This window comes from Artemia sp. Qi Xiang Cuo, chromosome 5, assembly GCF_049724085.1.
Source record: "Artemia sp. Qi Xiang Cuo chromosome 5, ASM4972408v1, whole genome shotgun sequence".
Taxonomy (NCBI): Eukaryota; Metazoa; Arthropoda; class Branchiopoda; order Anostraca; family Artemiidae; genus Artemia; species Artemia sp. Qi Xiang Cuo.
Window position 1 is genome coordinate 76,747,106 of NC_142798.1, and position 15,186 is coordinate 76,762,291.

The 15,186-nt window shown below is 33.0% G+C and overlaps 1 protein-coding gene across 1 annotated transcript in view; it reads left to right on the forward strand.

Annotated features, from left to right (window-relative positions):
- Positions 1-15,186, forward strand: part of vtd (RAD21 cohesin complex component verthandi) — a 58,059-nt gene that overhangs the window by 31,464 nt on the left and 11,409 nt on the right. The window contains exons 7-11 of the mRNA XM_089089946.1: positions 85-218; positions 2,785-2,918; positions 5,428-5,811; positions 8,473-8,541; positions 12,900-13,091. Coding sequence (XP_088946072.1) covers positions 85-218; positions 2,785-2,918; positions 5,428-5,811; positions 8,473-8,541; positions 12,900-13,091 — 913 coding nt within the window. The remainder of the gene's footprint in view (positions 1-84; positions 219-2,784; positions 2,919-5,427; positions 5,812-8,472; positions 8,542-12,899; positions 13,092-15,186) is intronic.

Below are 15,186 nucleotides of genomic sequence, written 5' to 3' on the forward strand. Positions count from 1 at the left end.
TAGTTCATTAAACGGCGCTGCACTTAAAATGCTGTCAGCAAGAAACCTTATTATTAAAAAACCTTGTCCTGTTTTTTTTTTTAGGTTGATGCATTGGAAGGAAACTGGCGGTGTTGAAAAACTGTTCGCGTTACCGGGAAGAAGCCTACCAGCCAAACGTCTTTCTAGACTTCATTCGAGACACTTAACGGCACAATATGCGGACATTGAGGATTTTGGTAATTCCTTTGATTGACCTTCCAAACTTATAAATAGATTTTCCATGTTTTCATTCCCAGATAAATTTTCTCTAGGTCTCTTAGCCATACTTGCACATAACAAGAGAGTGGGAATTCCCTGCGAAAATTGTGGCCTTAATGAGCTTTTTTTTTATTCTCTCTCTCTTTATAAAGGACCAGATGACTGGCCCTCGATTCCCCCATTGTACTTTCTGGATGGGCCACACATAGAAAATTTGGGTAATTCCTTTTATTAGCCTATTTATTTTTTTAGCCTATTTTAGTAGCTCGGTATTTCCTTATAAACAGATCTTTCGTGCATCTAAAGTTCCAAACCGGGAAAAATTTTGTTTAGGGTCTCTGAGGCATGCTTGCACATAAGGAGAGACTGGGAATTCCCTGCGAAAATTGTGGCCTTAATGAGCTTTTTTTTATTCTCTCTCTCTTTATAAAGGACCAGATGACTGGCCCTCGATTCCCCCACTGTACTTTCTGGATGGGCCACACATAGAAAATTTGGGTAATTCCTTTTATTAGCCTATTTATTTTTTTAGCCTATTTTAGTAGCTCGGTATTTCCTTATAAACAGATCTTTCGTGCATCTAAAGTTTCAAACCGGGAAAAATTTTCTTTAGGGTCTCTGAGGCATGCTTGCACATAAGGAGAGAGTGGGAATTCCCTGCGAAATTTGTGGCCTTAAAATGAGTTGTTTTGTATATGTTTTTATAAAGCACAGGACTGCTATCCTCAACTCCTCCCCCCTTCCGCATTGCACTTCCTGGCTGGTGAGTCATGCATCGGAGATCAATACCACCAGTTTGGACTATAAAATCCAGTGTCGTTTGTATTTTCTTTTATTATATTCTTCTATCCCTTCTCCTCGTGCCCTGAGGCTTGTATTTCTGTAGCTCCGTTTTCAGACCACCTATATCCAGCGCGGAGTTTGACATGGGTTGTGCAGATTACCGTTTCGAGTACCGTGTTCAACACGGGTTTGGTCTTCTCAGAACCCGGGTGTTCAACTTTGCTATTCTGGCGCGATACAATTTTGAAGAACCCGTTTCCAAGACGCTTGGAACTCGTATTATGAAAACACAACTTGTGTATTGTTGTACATAAATTATTTTAGTACATTGAATTATTATATAAATTATTTAATAATAATATATGAATTATTATAATTATTATTATTATTATTATTATAATTATTATAATAATATGAATAAATAGCATTCGGTTAAATGTAGTCCTTTTCTTTTAATGTTTATGATCCTTATGCAAGTTTTTGTTCAATTGTTTTCTTACAGTTCTACTAATGTTTCAATGTAAGATCAGGCTTCTGCAACCATCTGCTTGCTGGCATCCAGCTCCATCTTCCTACTGAATTACAGTTTTGTTACTTGCATTTTCAAAGCTTCCCTGTTTTTTTTCCCTATTTTTTTCCTATTTTTTAAGAAAGTGTAGATCATACTCCAAGAAAAAGACTAAGCAATATCATAATTCTGGCTCGGTGATAGCAAAGTAGGTAATATAATAATAAAAATAATTCTGGGGATGGGGAGACAGTAATAAGAAAATAATTTGAATAAGAAGTGGCTAGAAATTGAAATAAAAATAAAGGATTTCGGAAGGGGAGGGAGGAGGAGAGGTATAGGTAGCAAAGTATTGAATACAATAATATAAATATATGTCGTTCCGATGCAAGCTACAGCTGTGGCCTTTTTGTAAAAATCGGGAACGTGTGCCTTACTACTTGCGTGATCAAAAAGGGCTATGTTTTCTTCTTTACGAATTATTTTGCCATTTCATGAAATAGAGAGAAGTCAATGTGAAGCTCGTAAATGATTGACTGTCCGCTTTATAAATTGTTAATCTGATTTTTATTTCATTAAATTTTGGAGCTATTAAAACTTCAGGAAGTTGAATTTGCAATCAAACTTAAATTCGTAAAATAACATAATATTGTATTTAAAGTTCCCTGGGCCCAAGGCTCGGATTCTTTTTATTCATTTGTTTGTGTTTGTTTTTTTATTATTCCGGAAACGTAAGGCACGAGTTTAATATATCTTTGTTTACTAATTTATTTATTTTCTTTCAACTGTAAAATATATCTTTATCTATAAAATAATTTAACCAGTAATTGCACATGTTACCGGTGCTATCTTACTGGCGTACTAGCTACCACTAAGTACGCTAAGCTTTCAGCAGTCTTTTGGTGGTAGTAGGTCACACATTAACAACATCTATATCAAGGCGATTAAAAATATATGGCGATGATGTTTACTACGATATGGAAATCGTAAATGTTCGACATCTCCAGTGCAGTGGCACAGTGGAATTGCTTAGTATACGGGACCTGGAGTTTGATCTCAGCTGGCGCAGTCCATAATTTTCTGCAATAGCGGCTCCAAAAAATAAAAAAAAAGAAGAAAAAGCCATTTAAAAGTGTAATTGAAAATGGCATATTCTTCTTGATGTATAGCACGCTGTGTAAAGTCATAACTCTACTCAGTTGTAGCTGGTGTATTGCAATGTGGTAATTTAACAATGATAATCGAAATTATAGGTCAGTTGCATGAAAGAGAGGTTTTAGACTGGTTAAACAGGCCTCCGCCTACTTTAGAGCCAATGGAACCACCGGAAAAGATTAAAGGCAAACGAGGGAGAAAACGAGCTTTTCCAGAAACAGACGAGGAAAAGGTAGACTCTTTTTAATGCTATTTGTTTCTATTTTTGGTCGTTCTTTCTTTCTCTTTTTTTTTGTCATTTGCTTTATTGTTATTTTTTATTTAGTTTTATTTTGCTTTTTTTTTTAAAATGGAAGCTGAAAATTTGCTTTTGTTATTTTTCATTTCGTTTACTTTTAATTTTCAATGCTTTCAAATGATGATTTTGAACAGAAAATTTTTGGTGCATCTTTCAATATATTCATCAATAGATCTTCAATAATTTGGAGAGTTCTTAGAGTTCAAAATAAGCATAAACCAATACCCCAAGGGAATGACAAACTAACCAAATTTTGAGCTTTCTGAAAAAAAAAAAAAAAAAAAAAATAACATAAAAATAGAACTTCAAACTTGTAGAATCTGAAATCTGAATGCTACGTATGTGATGTGTAACTTTTTTTTAACCTTTTCGTCTAGCTAACAGTCACAACGAGATGGTTTGGGTGATGACGACACAGGATCAAAAATCCTAGCTCCGCGCCCTGGCCAAGGACCACTAGAAAAGAGGGTTGGGGTGGGAGCAGCATTCCCAGCATGGAATACCAAAAATATATCGCTCATAGCTTAGCCCTCGCCCCAAGCAGAAGTTCACACATTTATGACAAAAATATTCGTTTAGCCTCTGCCCGGTTATAGGTGTCAATGTTTTTTTTTTTTTTTAGTTTTTCCTTGAACTAACTTTATTTGTTAGATTACATCACTGTTGATTCGTCGTGAAGTTTAAATAAAATAGTGTATTAACGTGTCATATAATCGTGTCGATACAATCGTGTCATATAATATTGTTTGTTCCCTCTTTTGCCAATTTACTTTCCCCTTTTTCAGTTTTATTTCACTTAAGTTCAATTTTCATTTTATGTATATTTTCTAAAATCAAACAGTTCGTGGTAACGAACTGTAATTAAGGAGCAACCCGGCTCGATAGTAACCGAAACTCTAAAAAAAGAATTTTTATATCATTAGATACACCAAAAGAATCAGATTTTTATGGTGATTTCAAATATGTTAGTTTCATTAAGTTTAGTCTTATCCATCAAAAGTTATTTTCGAGAAAATTTGCCTTATTTTCGAAAAAAGGGGGAAACACCCCTAAAAAGTCATAGAACTTTAATGAAATCACACCACCAGATTCAGCGTATCAGAGAACCGTACTATGGAAGTTTCAAGCTCCTATCTGCAAAAATATGGTATTTTGTATTTTTTGCCAGAAGAAAGATCACGGATGCGTGTTCATTGTTTTTTTTTTTTCAGGGTGATCGTATCTAACCAGTTGTCCTAGAATATCGCGGAAGGGCTCACTCGAACTGAATTTAAAAGTTCTAGTGCCCTTTCTAAGTTACCAAAAAATGGAGGGCAACTAGGCCCCCTCCCACGCTCATTTTTTCCCCAAAATCATCCGATCAAAAATTTGAAATGGCCATTTTGTTCAGTATGGTCGAAAAATGGTGGAACTATTTTATGGAGGATAATGTAATCCCCCATAGTCCCCAGGGAAAAGTCCGCAGGTTGTGAACTTGTCCCAATGTTTACATATAGTATTGATTATTGGCAAATATACGGAAGTTTTCATGGGGGGGGGGTCTGGTAGTTTGGGGTAGGGGCAGGGAGATCGGGGTTTACGTGGGAGGATCTTTTCATGGGGGAAAGGACGTTGCTATGAAGGGGGCGCCGGATTTCCCAGCATTTTTCAACAAAACGATCAGAAATTAAATAATAATAAAAAAAAGTATTTTTTTCAACTGAAAATAAGGACCAACATCAAAATTTAAAACGAACAGAAATTATTACGTATATGATTGGGTTCAACCCCTAGTCAGTACCTCGTTCTTTACTCTAGGGTTTTCTTTGTACTTTCATCAGACCTATTTATTGTAATTAACTGCTTTTATTATTAAGGGGTTATTATTAGGGAATTGGAACAAAATTTTAACTTGAGCTTAGAAATCGTGTTATCAAATCGGAAGCGAACTCCCTAATATACGTAATAAACGTATACGAATATAGAAGTTCGTTACGTAATTTAATTCGTAAGTTACGTCAGAACAAAACTTCGAGAAAGCCATTTAGCCAAAAAACGTTCAGAAATTAAATTAAAAAAAAACTAGTTTATTTTAACTGAAAGTAAGGAGAGACATTAAAACTTAAAACGAACAGGAATTATTCCGTATATGAAAGGGGCTGTCCCCTCCCCAACGCCTCGCTCTTTACGCTAAAGTTTTTGTTGTTTTAAAAAAGAAAGTTGTGAGACAGAGTCAAATGTCGCTTCTTACTTTCAGCTACAAAAACTAGTTTTTTAAATTTAATTTCATTAAGTACCATTTTGGTAAAAAGGCTTGTTAAGAATTGTATTGCATTATTTTATTTGTGTGTTTTTATTTATGTTACTTTCCTTTTTTTAAAATTTAGTATCATTTGTTTTAATACGTGTATATAGAATGAACCAAAACCTTCTTTTTTCTTCTTTATTTATTTATTTTTTGCAGCAAGCTAAAGCTCAGGCAAAAGCAATGGAAGAAATGGATTTCAACACAAGGCGAGAATTAGAATATCAACGACTCCTTGCACCTAGCCCTCAGGCTATACAGGTGCCACCACCAGCCCCAAGTCCTGTGCCTCAAGCTATACCCCCATCTGTGACACCAGTGCCGCCAGTAGCGCCATTGACACCACAGCCTCCTATGGTAGCTCCTTCCACGCCGCAGCCAGTTTTACCACCTCTTACCCCACAGCATGTGTCTGAAGTACCTCCATTTGTAGCTTCAACTCCAGCTTATGTGGCACCAGAACAACCACTATTGATGCCGCCGGCGACACCGGTGTATCAAACTGAAGGAAATGTAGAGACCACCGCTCTTCCAACCCCACAAGTGAGTGATAGGCTACTTTATTATCACTGAGATTATTTTACTAAAAATCTGCTCTTTACACTGCTCTATTAACTTGTATATACTTTTTGTGTACCTTATACGTTAACATATATTTTTTCGCATATACTATAACAATGAACATTCAGAAGTCTTGTGATATTGACGAAGTGGTCAAATTTTTCTTCGTCAGCTTTGATTATACCCTACAAACTTCTCTAAATCAGGGAAATCGAAGTGTAGTTTTTTTTTGGCCAAAGCTATTGTTCAAGTTTATGGTTTTTGATTTTTTTTTTTATTCTTTGCATTTTTTTTTATTTGTATTCTTTCCTAACCCGTCCATAACATGCGGTCATTATGTAGTTTTTTTTTATACAAACCTTACCGGTTTCTTCGTGTTGACTTCGTAAACTCGTTTTCATGACTGATCTTCCCTCTGCAAGTTTTGTATGCTATTTTCTATTTTGAAATACTATTTGTATGCTACTTGGGTTTATAAAGTAATAAACAACCCTTCGGATTAACAACCCTTCTTGCAATGGCAATGGAAGCAATGGAATTCTTGAATATTGAAGTCCCAGCGTCGGCTCTGTAGTGCATTGCTACAGCGGGGTTCGATTTCTGAGTCCTATATTACCAAGCTAAGTTCAAACCCACTTCGCCACCACAGGACATTTGGGGTTTATCCATCTACTTAATAACATTTTTCAAGTTTATTTTGTCTTTTTTTAGATTAAAAAAATGCTCTGAAAACATGCGAAAATATATGAAATTTAAGCAAGTTTATAATATTTTATATGTTTTATAATATAGAAATATTTTCTGTAATATTTATAATATTGTATAATAGAAACTATAATATTTAAATAAATATATAAAGTATAATATATAAAATAATACAATGTATAAAATAAAAGTATAAGCCGGGTTCGGTCCAGAGATCGAACAGCGGAGTTCGATCTCTGGGTCCCATATTACCAAGCCAAGTTCAAACCCACCACGCCACCACAGGACATATGGGGTTTATCCATCTACTTAATAACATTTTTCAAGCTTATTTTGCCTTTTTAGATTAAAAAAAATGCTCTGAAAACGTGTGAAAATATATGAATTTTCAAGCAAGTTAATAATATTTTCTATATTCTATAATATAGAAATATTCTCTATAATAGTTATAATATTTTATAATAAAAAAAAAATATAAAATCTTATACATGAAAAATGTAAATATAAAATATGAAAATATAAAATTATAAATAATAAAAAATATATAATATAAAATATAAAAAAATAACTGGTCCTGACCAGTTTTCCTTAAAGTTTGCAAAACAAATAATTTTACAGTGTTTGCTGATCAAAAATAGATAATTCTAATAAAAGTGCTCTTTTGGAATAATAGCTAGGTAATTTTTTGCTTATAGTCTTTAATTTTTTTTTTTTTTTTTTTTATTTCTGACCTTAATAGAAGTCACATTTTTGAAATAACTAAGTGTGGAAATCTTAAACACTATTTATTTTTCCAAGATCTAAAATTCAAATTAGTAAGCCCTGTCAAGGTAGGGAAGTCATGGTCCAGCTACCCCTCAGAAATTGAAGATTAGTAACATATACAGTAAGGCGTAAAAAGAACTTCGGAAACTGTTTCTAACATTATTTTTGTGTGACTCTGAATATAGAACACAAATGTTTTAATAATTATTATAATTCTGTTATAAAAAATAAGGAAATAGAAATTAATTATAATTTGTTACAAGATGTGTATTAATAATATGCCTTCACAAAACATATTTGCAACTCTACAGCATATTTATAACAGTACTATACAATAACAATGCACTTTTAAGAGTCCTAACATATACATCCAATCGGGTAATTGGGCTTGTGCGATTCACTCAAACCTGCATAATTCGCAAACCAGCCAATGTTGATGGGCATCTGAGAGGGTGAAATCAACGTGTTTTGATGCCCTATTTACTCCTCCAATTGTATATCCTTGATGAAACGGAATTCTGTGTATTAATAGAATTGTTAAATGTATTTATTGAATAGATTTCTGAAGTAGATTTAGGCTATCAGATTTATTATATTTGCTTATTTTGTATATTTTATATATATATATATATATATATATATATATATATATATATATATATATATATATATATATATATATATATATATATATATATATATATATATATATATATATATATATATATATATATATATATATATATATATATATATATATATATATATATATATATATATATATATATATATATATATATATATATATATATATATATATATATATATATATATATATATATATATATATATATATATATATATATAATATGTTATTTTTGCTATTGACCTGTGTATGGATATTTGCGTATTTCTTTTGCTCCCGAGTTTTACCAATTGGTGTTCTTGCAAAATCAAGCCATCGAGACGATTGAATTAAAGTTTGTTGAAAATTTCGTGAATTCCTAAAAAAAAAAAAAAAAATGCGATAAATTAGTCTACCACTTTTCAATTGGCCATTTTTTTTCTTTTGCATTTGACGTTTCTGATGATTCAGAAATATTTGCATTAATATCTTGAAAAATGTCCTACTGTTAACAATGGAAGTGGTTATAACTTAATTTTATTTTTCAGACGCTGCGTGAAGAAGGTCCTGTTGTAAGCCCCCCTTCGGCTATACCTCCACCACTTATGAATGGACACGTAAGTCAATTGCTTTTATTTCATGGTGTTGCGGGAGCAACACACTAGCTACTTTGTTTTTTCTCCTTAGCCACATTTTCTAGTTTATTGCAAGAATGTTGTAGGTAGGTGTCTAACCTCCGCTTTTACGGTGAGTGTGGACCTCAGGCTGAGAGTAATGTATATAACATCGTGGAAAAGAAGTAACAAAAAAGAGCTGTTTCTAAGTTTTTGTCTAGGACTAAAAGGATGGTTTTTACTTGTCCTTAAGCCACGACCTACAGTTCGAGCTTAAGCGGAGTTAGCAGTTTAAGTTTGAGAGAATTGTCTTAAGTTATTTGGCTAAGCTTTCGATTCCGCCAGTCATGATTTTGCTTTCAGGTGAGAAGGTCTCTTCTAGAGGGTAAACCCTTGTCAACAAATTTAACTAAATAAGAGACTGTAAAATAAAGACATAGTAACTTAATATTATTGCTATGAACTTACTTCATAATATTTTGTAGTAAATTATGTTGGGCAAATTTATATTTCAATTCTGAAAGCATTTTTTTTTACCGGGAAAAACAGTTTAACAATATAGTTAGTTTATATTAAAGAAAGACATTTATCAAAAGCTTCTTTTTTTATTTTTGACAGAAATTGTCGGAGTAATCAAGCTGATTTATAACAGTTTTAGATTATACTCCATTAACAAGAAGGTCCCAAAAGATCTACTGCTTCTTTTATTCTAGGAATTTCCAACTGGGCATTCCCTTCTTATTCTTTATGAGAAAAATGTGCTCATTGCTTTATCATGGTTGTAACAACAGCTGCAACCATGATAAAGAGCGAATCATGGCCAATAGTAACCAAAACCTCGCAAATGAGTTAAAAAGAATTTTCTGTAGAAAACAAATTATATTTATAGTTAATTCAGGAATGGTGATTATGTCAATTAATTTTAGGTTGGTTAATTGTTTGTTAAATTGTTCAAAATAAACCCATTCTCTGTGTTTTAAATAAGTGCATAAACTACTTTTGAGTTGATAACATTGGGATAAAATTATTGAAACAAATATTCAAATTCACAGAATTTAGCAGTGGGCATTATGAAATTTATGATGTTACAACCGTTGCTTTAGTAATTTTAATTTGTTACAACAGTAAATACAACCTATGTGACAGGTAATCATATATATTCGAGGTTTTTGGTCAATGGTTCATCAGAAATTCCCAGTCGACCGTTTTCTGTGAGTTATAGGGCGGCTCTGTCAAGTGTACTATGGCTACGCTGACGATTTACTATGTAAAGTATATATTAAGGTGCAATAAAATTACTGAAGTAAATTATTGGGGAGTAAAAGGATACGGAAATCTCCCTAGAAGATTTCTTCTCATGATATGGAATGGTTTTTCACCAGCATGTATCTTCATGTGAATCGTCATCGTCAACGTAGACTTTTGAGTAAAAATCGTCTTGTATATTTTGCATTGACAAGGATTATTGTCATTGTGATTTTTTGTATGTTTAGCCATTGCAGTCTCCGAAAAAAAGTCTGTAAAGCATATAGCACAATCGTATTATTTTTCTTTCATCTGTAAAACTTGATCTTCATCTAAACCTGATGTTTTGGGAAGTGTCATCTTTTCAGCACAGTCCATTGATTTCATATTTGTTTTTTCCTTTTTTTGTCAAATTGTCAGAAAAAATTTCTTGATGAAATTTCATCGGATTCTGCAGTCAGATTTGGACACTGGCGCATATAAAGTAAATTAGTTTCACTTAATACCACCGAAAGGCAAGCTGAAACTTATTCCTCGTTCACATGATATGCGGAAGCTGCCGACTGGCACCGAACCGAACGGCAAGCTGAATGTTTTTCCTCGTTCACTTCTTAAAATTAAGAAGTATTGTACTTTTTTGCAAAGACAGGTTATTACAAAAATACTCAGAAATTCGACATCTAAAATCATGAAAAAGGGTTAATAATCTAATTAAAACAAAAAAAGAACTAGCGATTTTTCTGCATTGGAATCGCTATTGTCAAAAACCATTAAGAAAAAACTTACAGCTCCTTACCTTGGACAATCAGGAGAATGCCGGTTGTGCATGGGTAACACTGATGCCTCCTCTTTTTTGTGCTGCTGCTGCTGCTTTTATTTTTCGTCGCAAGCAGGCTACAAGCTAGAACATCATAGAAAGCTGTTTAATGATTCATTTTAAAAGTTAATTTCCATTTCTAGTCGCTGTTTATAAATCTGACTTCATAACACCATCATAATATTACACCCTAAAAAAGCATTCTGAGTGTCACCAGTTATAATCTGAATAGAGAATCAAGTTGTTATATGAATAGTGTATTTTAAGACTGTTTGAGTGTCTGTCATCAGGTTTCTTGAGGCATACCATTTTAGGATTGGCAACTGTTGGGCTCAGTAAATGGCGAAGCTTGGTGCTCTCCCAATACTTGTCCACATAACTGACAAACAGTTGCTCAGTAAATGGCGAAGCTTGGTGCTCAGTAAATGACAATAAATGCTCAGTTGCTCAGTAAATGACAACTGGGCTCAGTAAATGGCGAAGCTTGGTGCTCTCGCAATATTCGTCGACATAACTGACAAACAGTTGTTACGCAACCTAACGAATTAACAAAGAGCTAAACTAACAAATTAATTAACAAGTTGTTAATAACAAATTAACACATAATTAACAAACAATTGTTGTGCAACCGAATAGTTGTTACAAAAATGCATATAAACTTGTTTTGATCCATTTTGAAAAGTTTTTGTTTTAATGAAAAAGCTCCATACCCCCCTCCCTGGAACAGAAATACTGGAACGCCCTTAGTTAATGGTAAAATTCAAGTAAAGATAGATTACCTAGATTTCAATTTATGTATGGAAGCAACACAATGAGCCAATTGAGGTGTATCACTATTTCTAGACATTTTGGTGACTTTTTTTATTATGTCCAGCCTGAATGGTTTTTAGTATAGTTCGATCAAGTCAGCTTAAATAAATTAAGAGTGCTTTTCAGAAGCTAGTAGCTCTGTCAATAAAAAGAGAAGAGAAAGTGCTATCTTTTGCTGGCAATAGTTAGACGACTTTCCTTGTTGTCCGATCACTAACTGAGGAGTCAACCCCTTTCTTTAGAGCTTCTGCTAGAATCTTCTTGCCTCAAAAAAAAAACTTGTTCATTGAATTTATTTTAGGTTTGTTAAATACCTTACGCATATGTCCCCTTGGACCAGTAACTTTATTTCCCCAAAAATTCAGACTCTTTTTTCCAGCTACAGTTATTGATAAAAGAGTGGAAATTTTCACATTTCTGCTAGTAAACTTAATCATGTTTGGTCTTGTTTGATCCTGTGAGTGTAAACATTGCTTTTTTCTGTTCATTACATTATTTTTCCTTTATTTGTTTTTTTTTCTTCTCTTTTTTTTCTTATGTTGTACTCTGTCATTTGGGGCATCGGCGCCCATTTTTGTTTTGACAGGTTATAAATGGTTTCAATTGCTATAGTTTCTGTTTTATTCCAGCCATAATGTTACTCCAGCTTCCATTTTCTGAAGATATAAATTGTAAATTCGTTACCCAGTAGTCAAATAGAAAATTTTCTTTCCACTAAATAGTTTTATTTACATGGTCTTATTTATATAGTTTTATGACTGTATAGTTAACAATTTAGCTTTTTGAGGAGGGTTGTATTGTTTTCAATTTTTGAGGAGGGATTTTTTTTTGTTTTTTAGGAGGGTTATATTGTTTTCAATTTTTGCTACTAAACATGTATTTTATTTCAATAATGTTAAATTTAACAAGATATTGAAATAGTGTAAAAAGGCAATTATTTTAACTCTAAAATATAAAATAAATGTTGAAATTTTTCGAACTTTTAATACGTCTTTTTTTAATATCGTACGTGCAAGATGTCTTGTGATGCAAAATAGGTGGAAGATAAAACATTGAGAGACATGAAGTACTTTCTATGGAGCCCACCCCCCCCTCCATGATGAAACGCAAACTGGTTTAAACCAGAATCCACTTTTTTTTCAAAATTTGGAAATGCTTACATATAACTGGAAAAATGCAGATACGACTTTGTATCTCCCAGGGGTTGAAATATCACTCTCGTCTCTCCTTTTCAATAATTGCACGTTTGGTATTCTGTTTTATATGTACTCTTTATATATATATATTATATATATATATATATATATATATATATATATATATATATATATATATATATATATATATATATATATATATATATATATATATATATATATATATATATATATCTATACCGTACCTTCTTTGTTAAATATGTGATGTACCGTACAAAATTAATACTTAACTTTTTGTTCCATATTTATTAAATTCTTTGCTTTAAATACAGGCCCTAGAAGCTACTTACAGCACCTCTGCTGGTGTTCCTACCCCTGTTCGGGCCTCACCTGTGCCTCAAGAAGAATTACCAAGTTTACTGGAACCGCCTCCGGTACCAGAAGTGGCACCGCCACCTTCAGTACCAGGACCAGAGCTGGAGCCTCCTCACGTGGAAGGAATGGAAAATATGGGATTTGACCAGGTGAGCTAGAAAATTATCTTATTCCGTGTTTAAATGATGGGCTGGAAGCGCTTTTGATGATGAACAGGGACCTGGATTACCTAACTGGGTTTTCAAGCTCAGGATTTACAGGGTCCAAAGTTGACTTTCTTAAAGCACTTATTGTTGATAGTGTCACATTTTTGAAAAAATTAGCACTCTTAATAAAACGTTGGAGTGGTCCAGTACTGCCCTCTCAAAAGTTTCTTTTTTACCTTTCAAGCAGTCGTGTTTATTTAACAATCACCTTAAACCACTCTAGATAGATATGAACAGTATGATCGTTCCCTATCTCAACCACTAGACAAAGCCGGACCGAAATGCAACTGCTCCGGAGAACATATAAACAAGCAGAAACGTAAGCGACATTAGATTTTTTCATGGGTAGGCACGCGTGTGGCAAGGGTATTCACAGGCTGAGCAGCAGAAAAAAACAGTGATAAAATTTCAAAAAAAAATATCAGATATTTCGGTCACATGTGCCGTGACCGTCATCAGTAGTAAAACTAAACTAAAACAATTAAGAACAACAGTTTATATACGAAATAAAATAAAACTACATATTGTTTAGTAACTTAATTCTTTTCAAAGCACAAGCGGAAGCTTGTCTCTTTGACCTTCTTGGAACCAGTTCACTACCGTTGAATGAACTATCACTTGGACAGAGCTTAACTACATTAACCTCTTTAACTACGTTAACCTCTTTAACTAAACTCTAAGCATCTCTCTCTCTCTCCCTCTCTCTCTCTGTCTCTCGGTTTCTCTCTCTCTCTCTCTCGGTCTCTCGGTCTCTGTCTCTCTCTCTCTCTCTCTCTCTCTCTCTCTCTCTCTCTCTCTCTCTCTCTCTCTCTCTCTCTCTCTCTCTCTCTCTCTCTCTCTCTTTCTCACGCTCTCTCTCTTTCTCTCTTTCTCACGCTCTCTCTCCCTCCTAATACCTTTTTCTTTCTGCTAATCTCTCTTTTTTTCTCTCTCTCCCTCTTAATATATATATATATATATATATATATATATATATATATATATATATATATATATATATATATTAATAGTATTAATTGAAACAGAATTGAAACAGACCTTGGCATGAAACAGAATTTGGTCCTCCCTCAGTTGGCCCACCCTCCGTCGGTCCTCCTTCAGTTGGTCCTGTAAGTTTCTTAAATAATTCTTTTCAATATTTGTGATTTTTGAATCCACCTACGAATCGACTAGTCTGCTGAAGTGGCGGTTTTATATTAAACTGCCAAAGACAATTGTGTCGAATCTTTTCCAGTAACAGAGGAATCTGGTTTTCAAAATAGAGGAGGGGTTTTACCCTTTTAAGCCTAGGAAAGTCAAAACCTTAAAAATTTTCATTAAAAGCTGAAAGGATTATAGACAAGAAAAATTACTCATCTGGTCTTCTAGCTACAGGGCAACTCTAAAAAAGCGATTTACCATATATATATATATATATATATATATATATATATATATATATATATATATATATATATATATATATATATATATATATATATATATATATATATATATATATATATATATATATATATATATATATATATATATATATATATATATATATATATATATATATATATATATATATATATATATATATATATATATATATATATATATATATATATATATATATCTTTCTCTTCCTTCAATGTTTTTCCTTAATCTTGGCATTAAAGCAATTCCAGATTACAGGTTCAGAGAGACTATTGGTTTGGAGGGATGGAAAGGTATGTTATTTTCTCACCATCGCATATGGTCTTATACATTGATAAAGATAAGGCGAAATCTGCTCTTTGCAGTGTGTGTATAAGCTTCCTAAGGTTTAAAATTCGTATGACCATTTTTGCACCAACTAATTCTGTGTTTAAAATCCGTATCTGGGCTTAAGGTCTGTTTTATTTTTGTAAATGTGCTAAAAATGATAACAAGTTGCCGTTTTAAAAAGGCGCAGATGAAGTAAAAGCTGGCACAAGTTGGTGTAGAAGAAAAAACACAAAACAAGTGTCTGAAATCGCTATAAATCACATCCATCTTTTTGAGTGACGCGTTG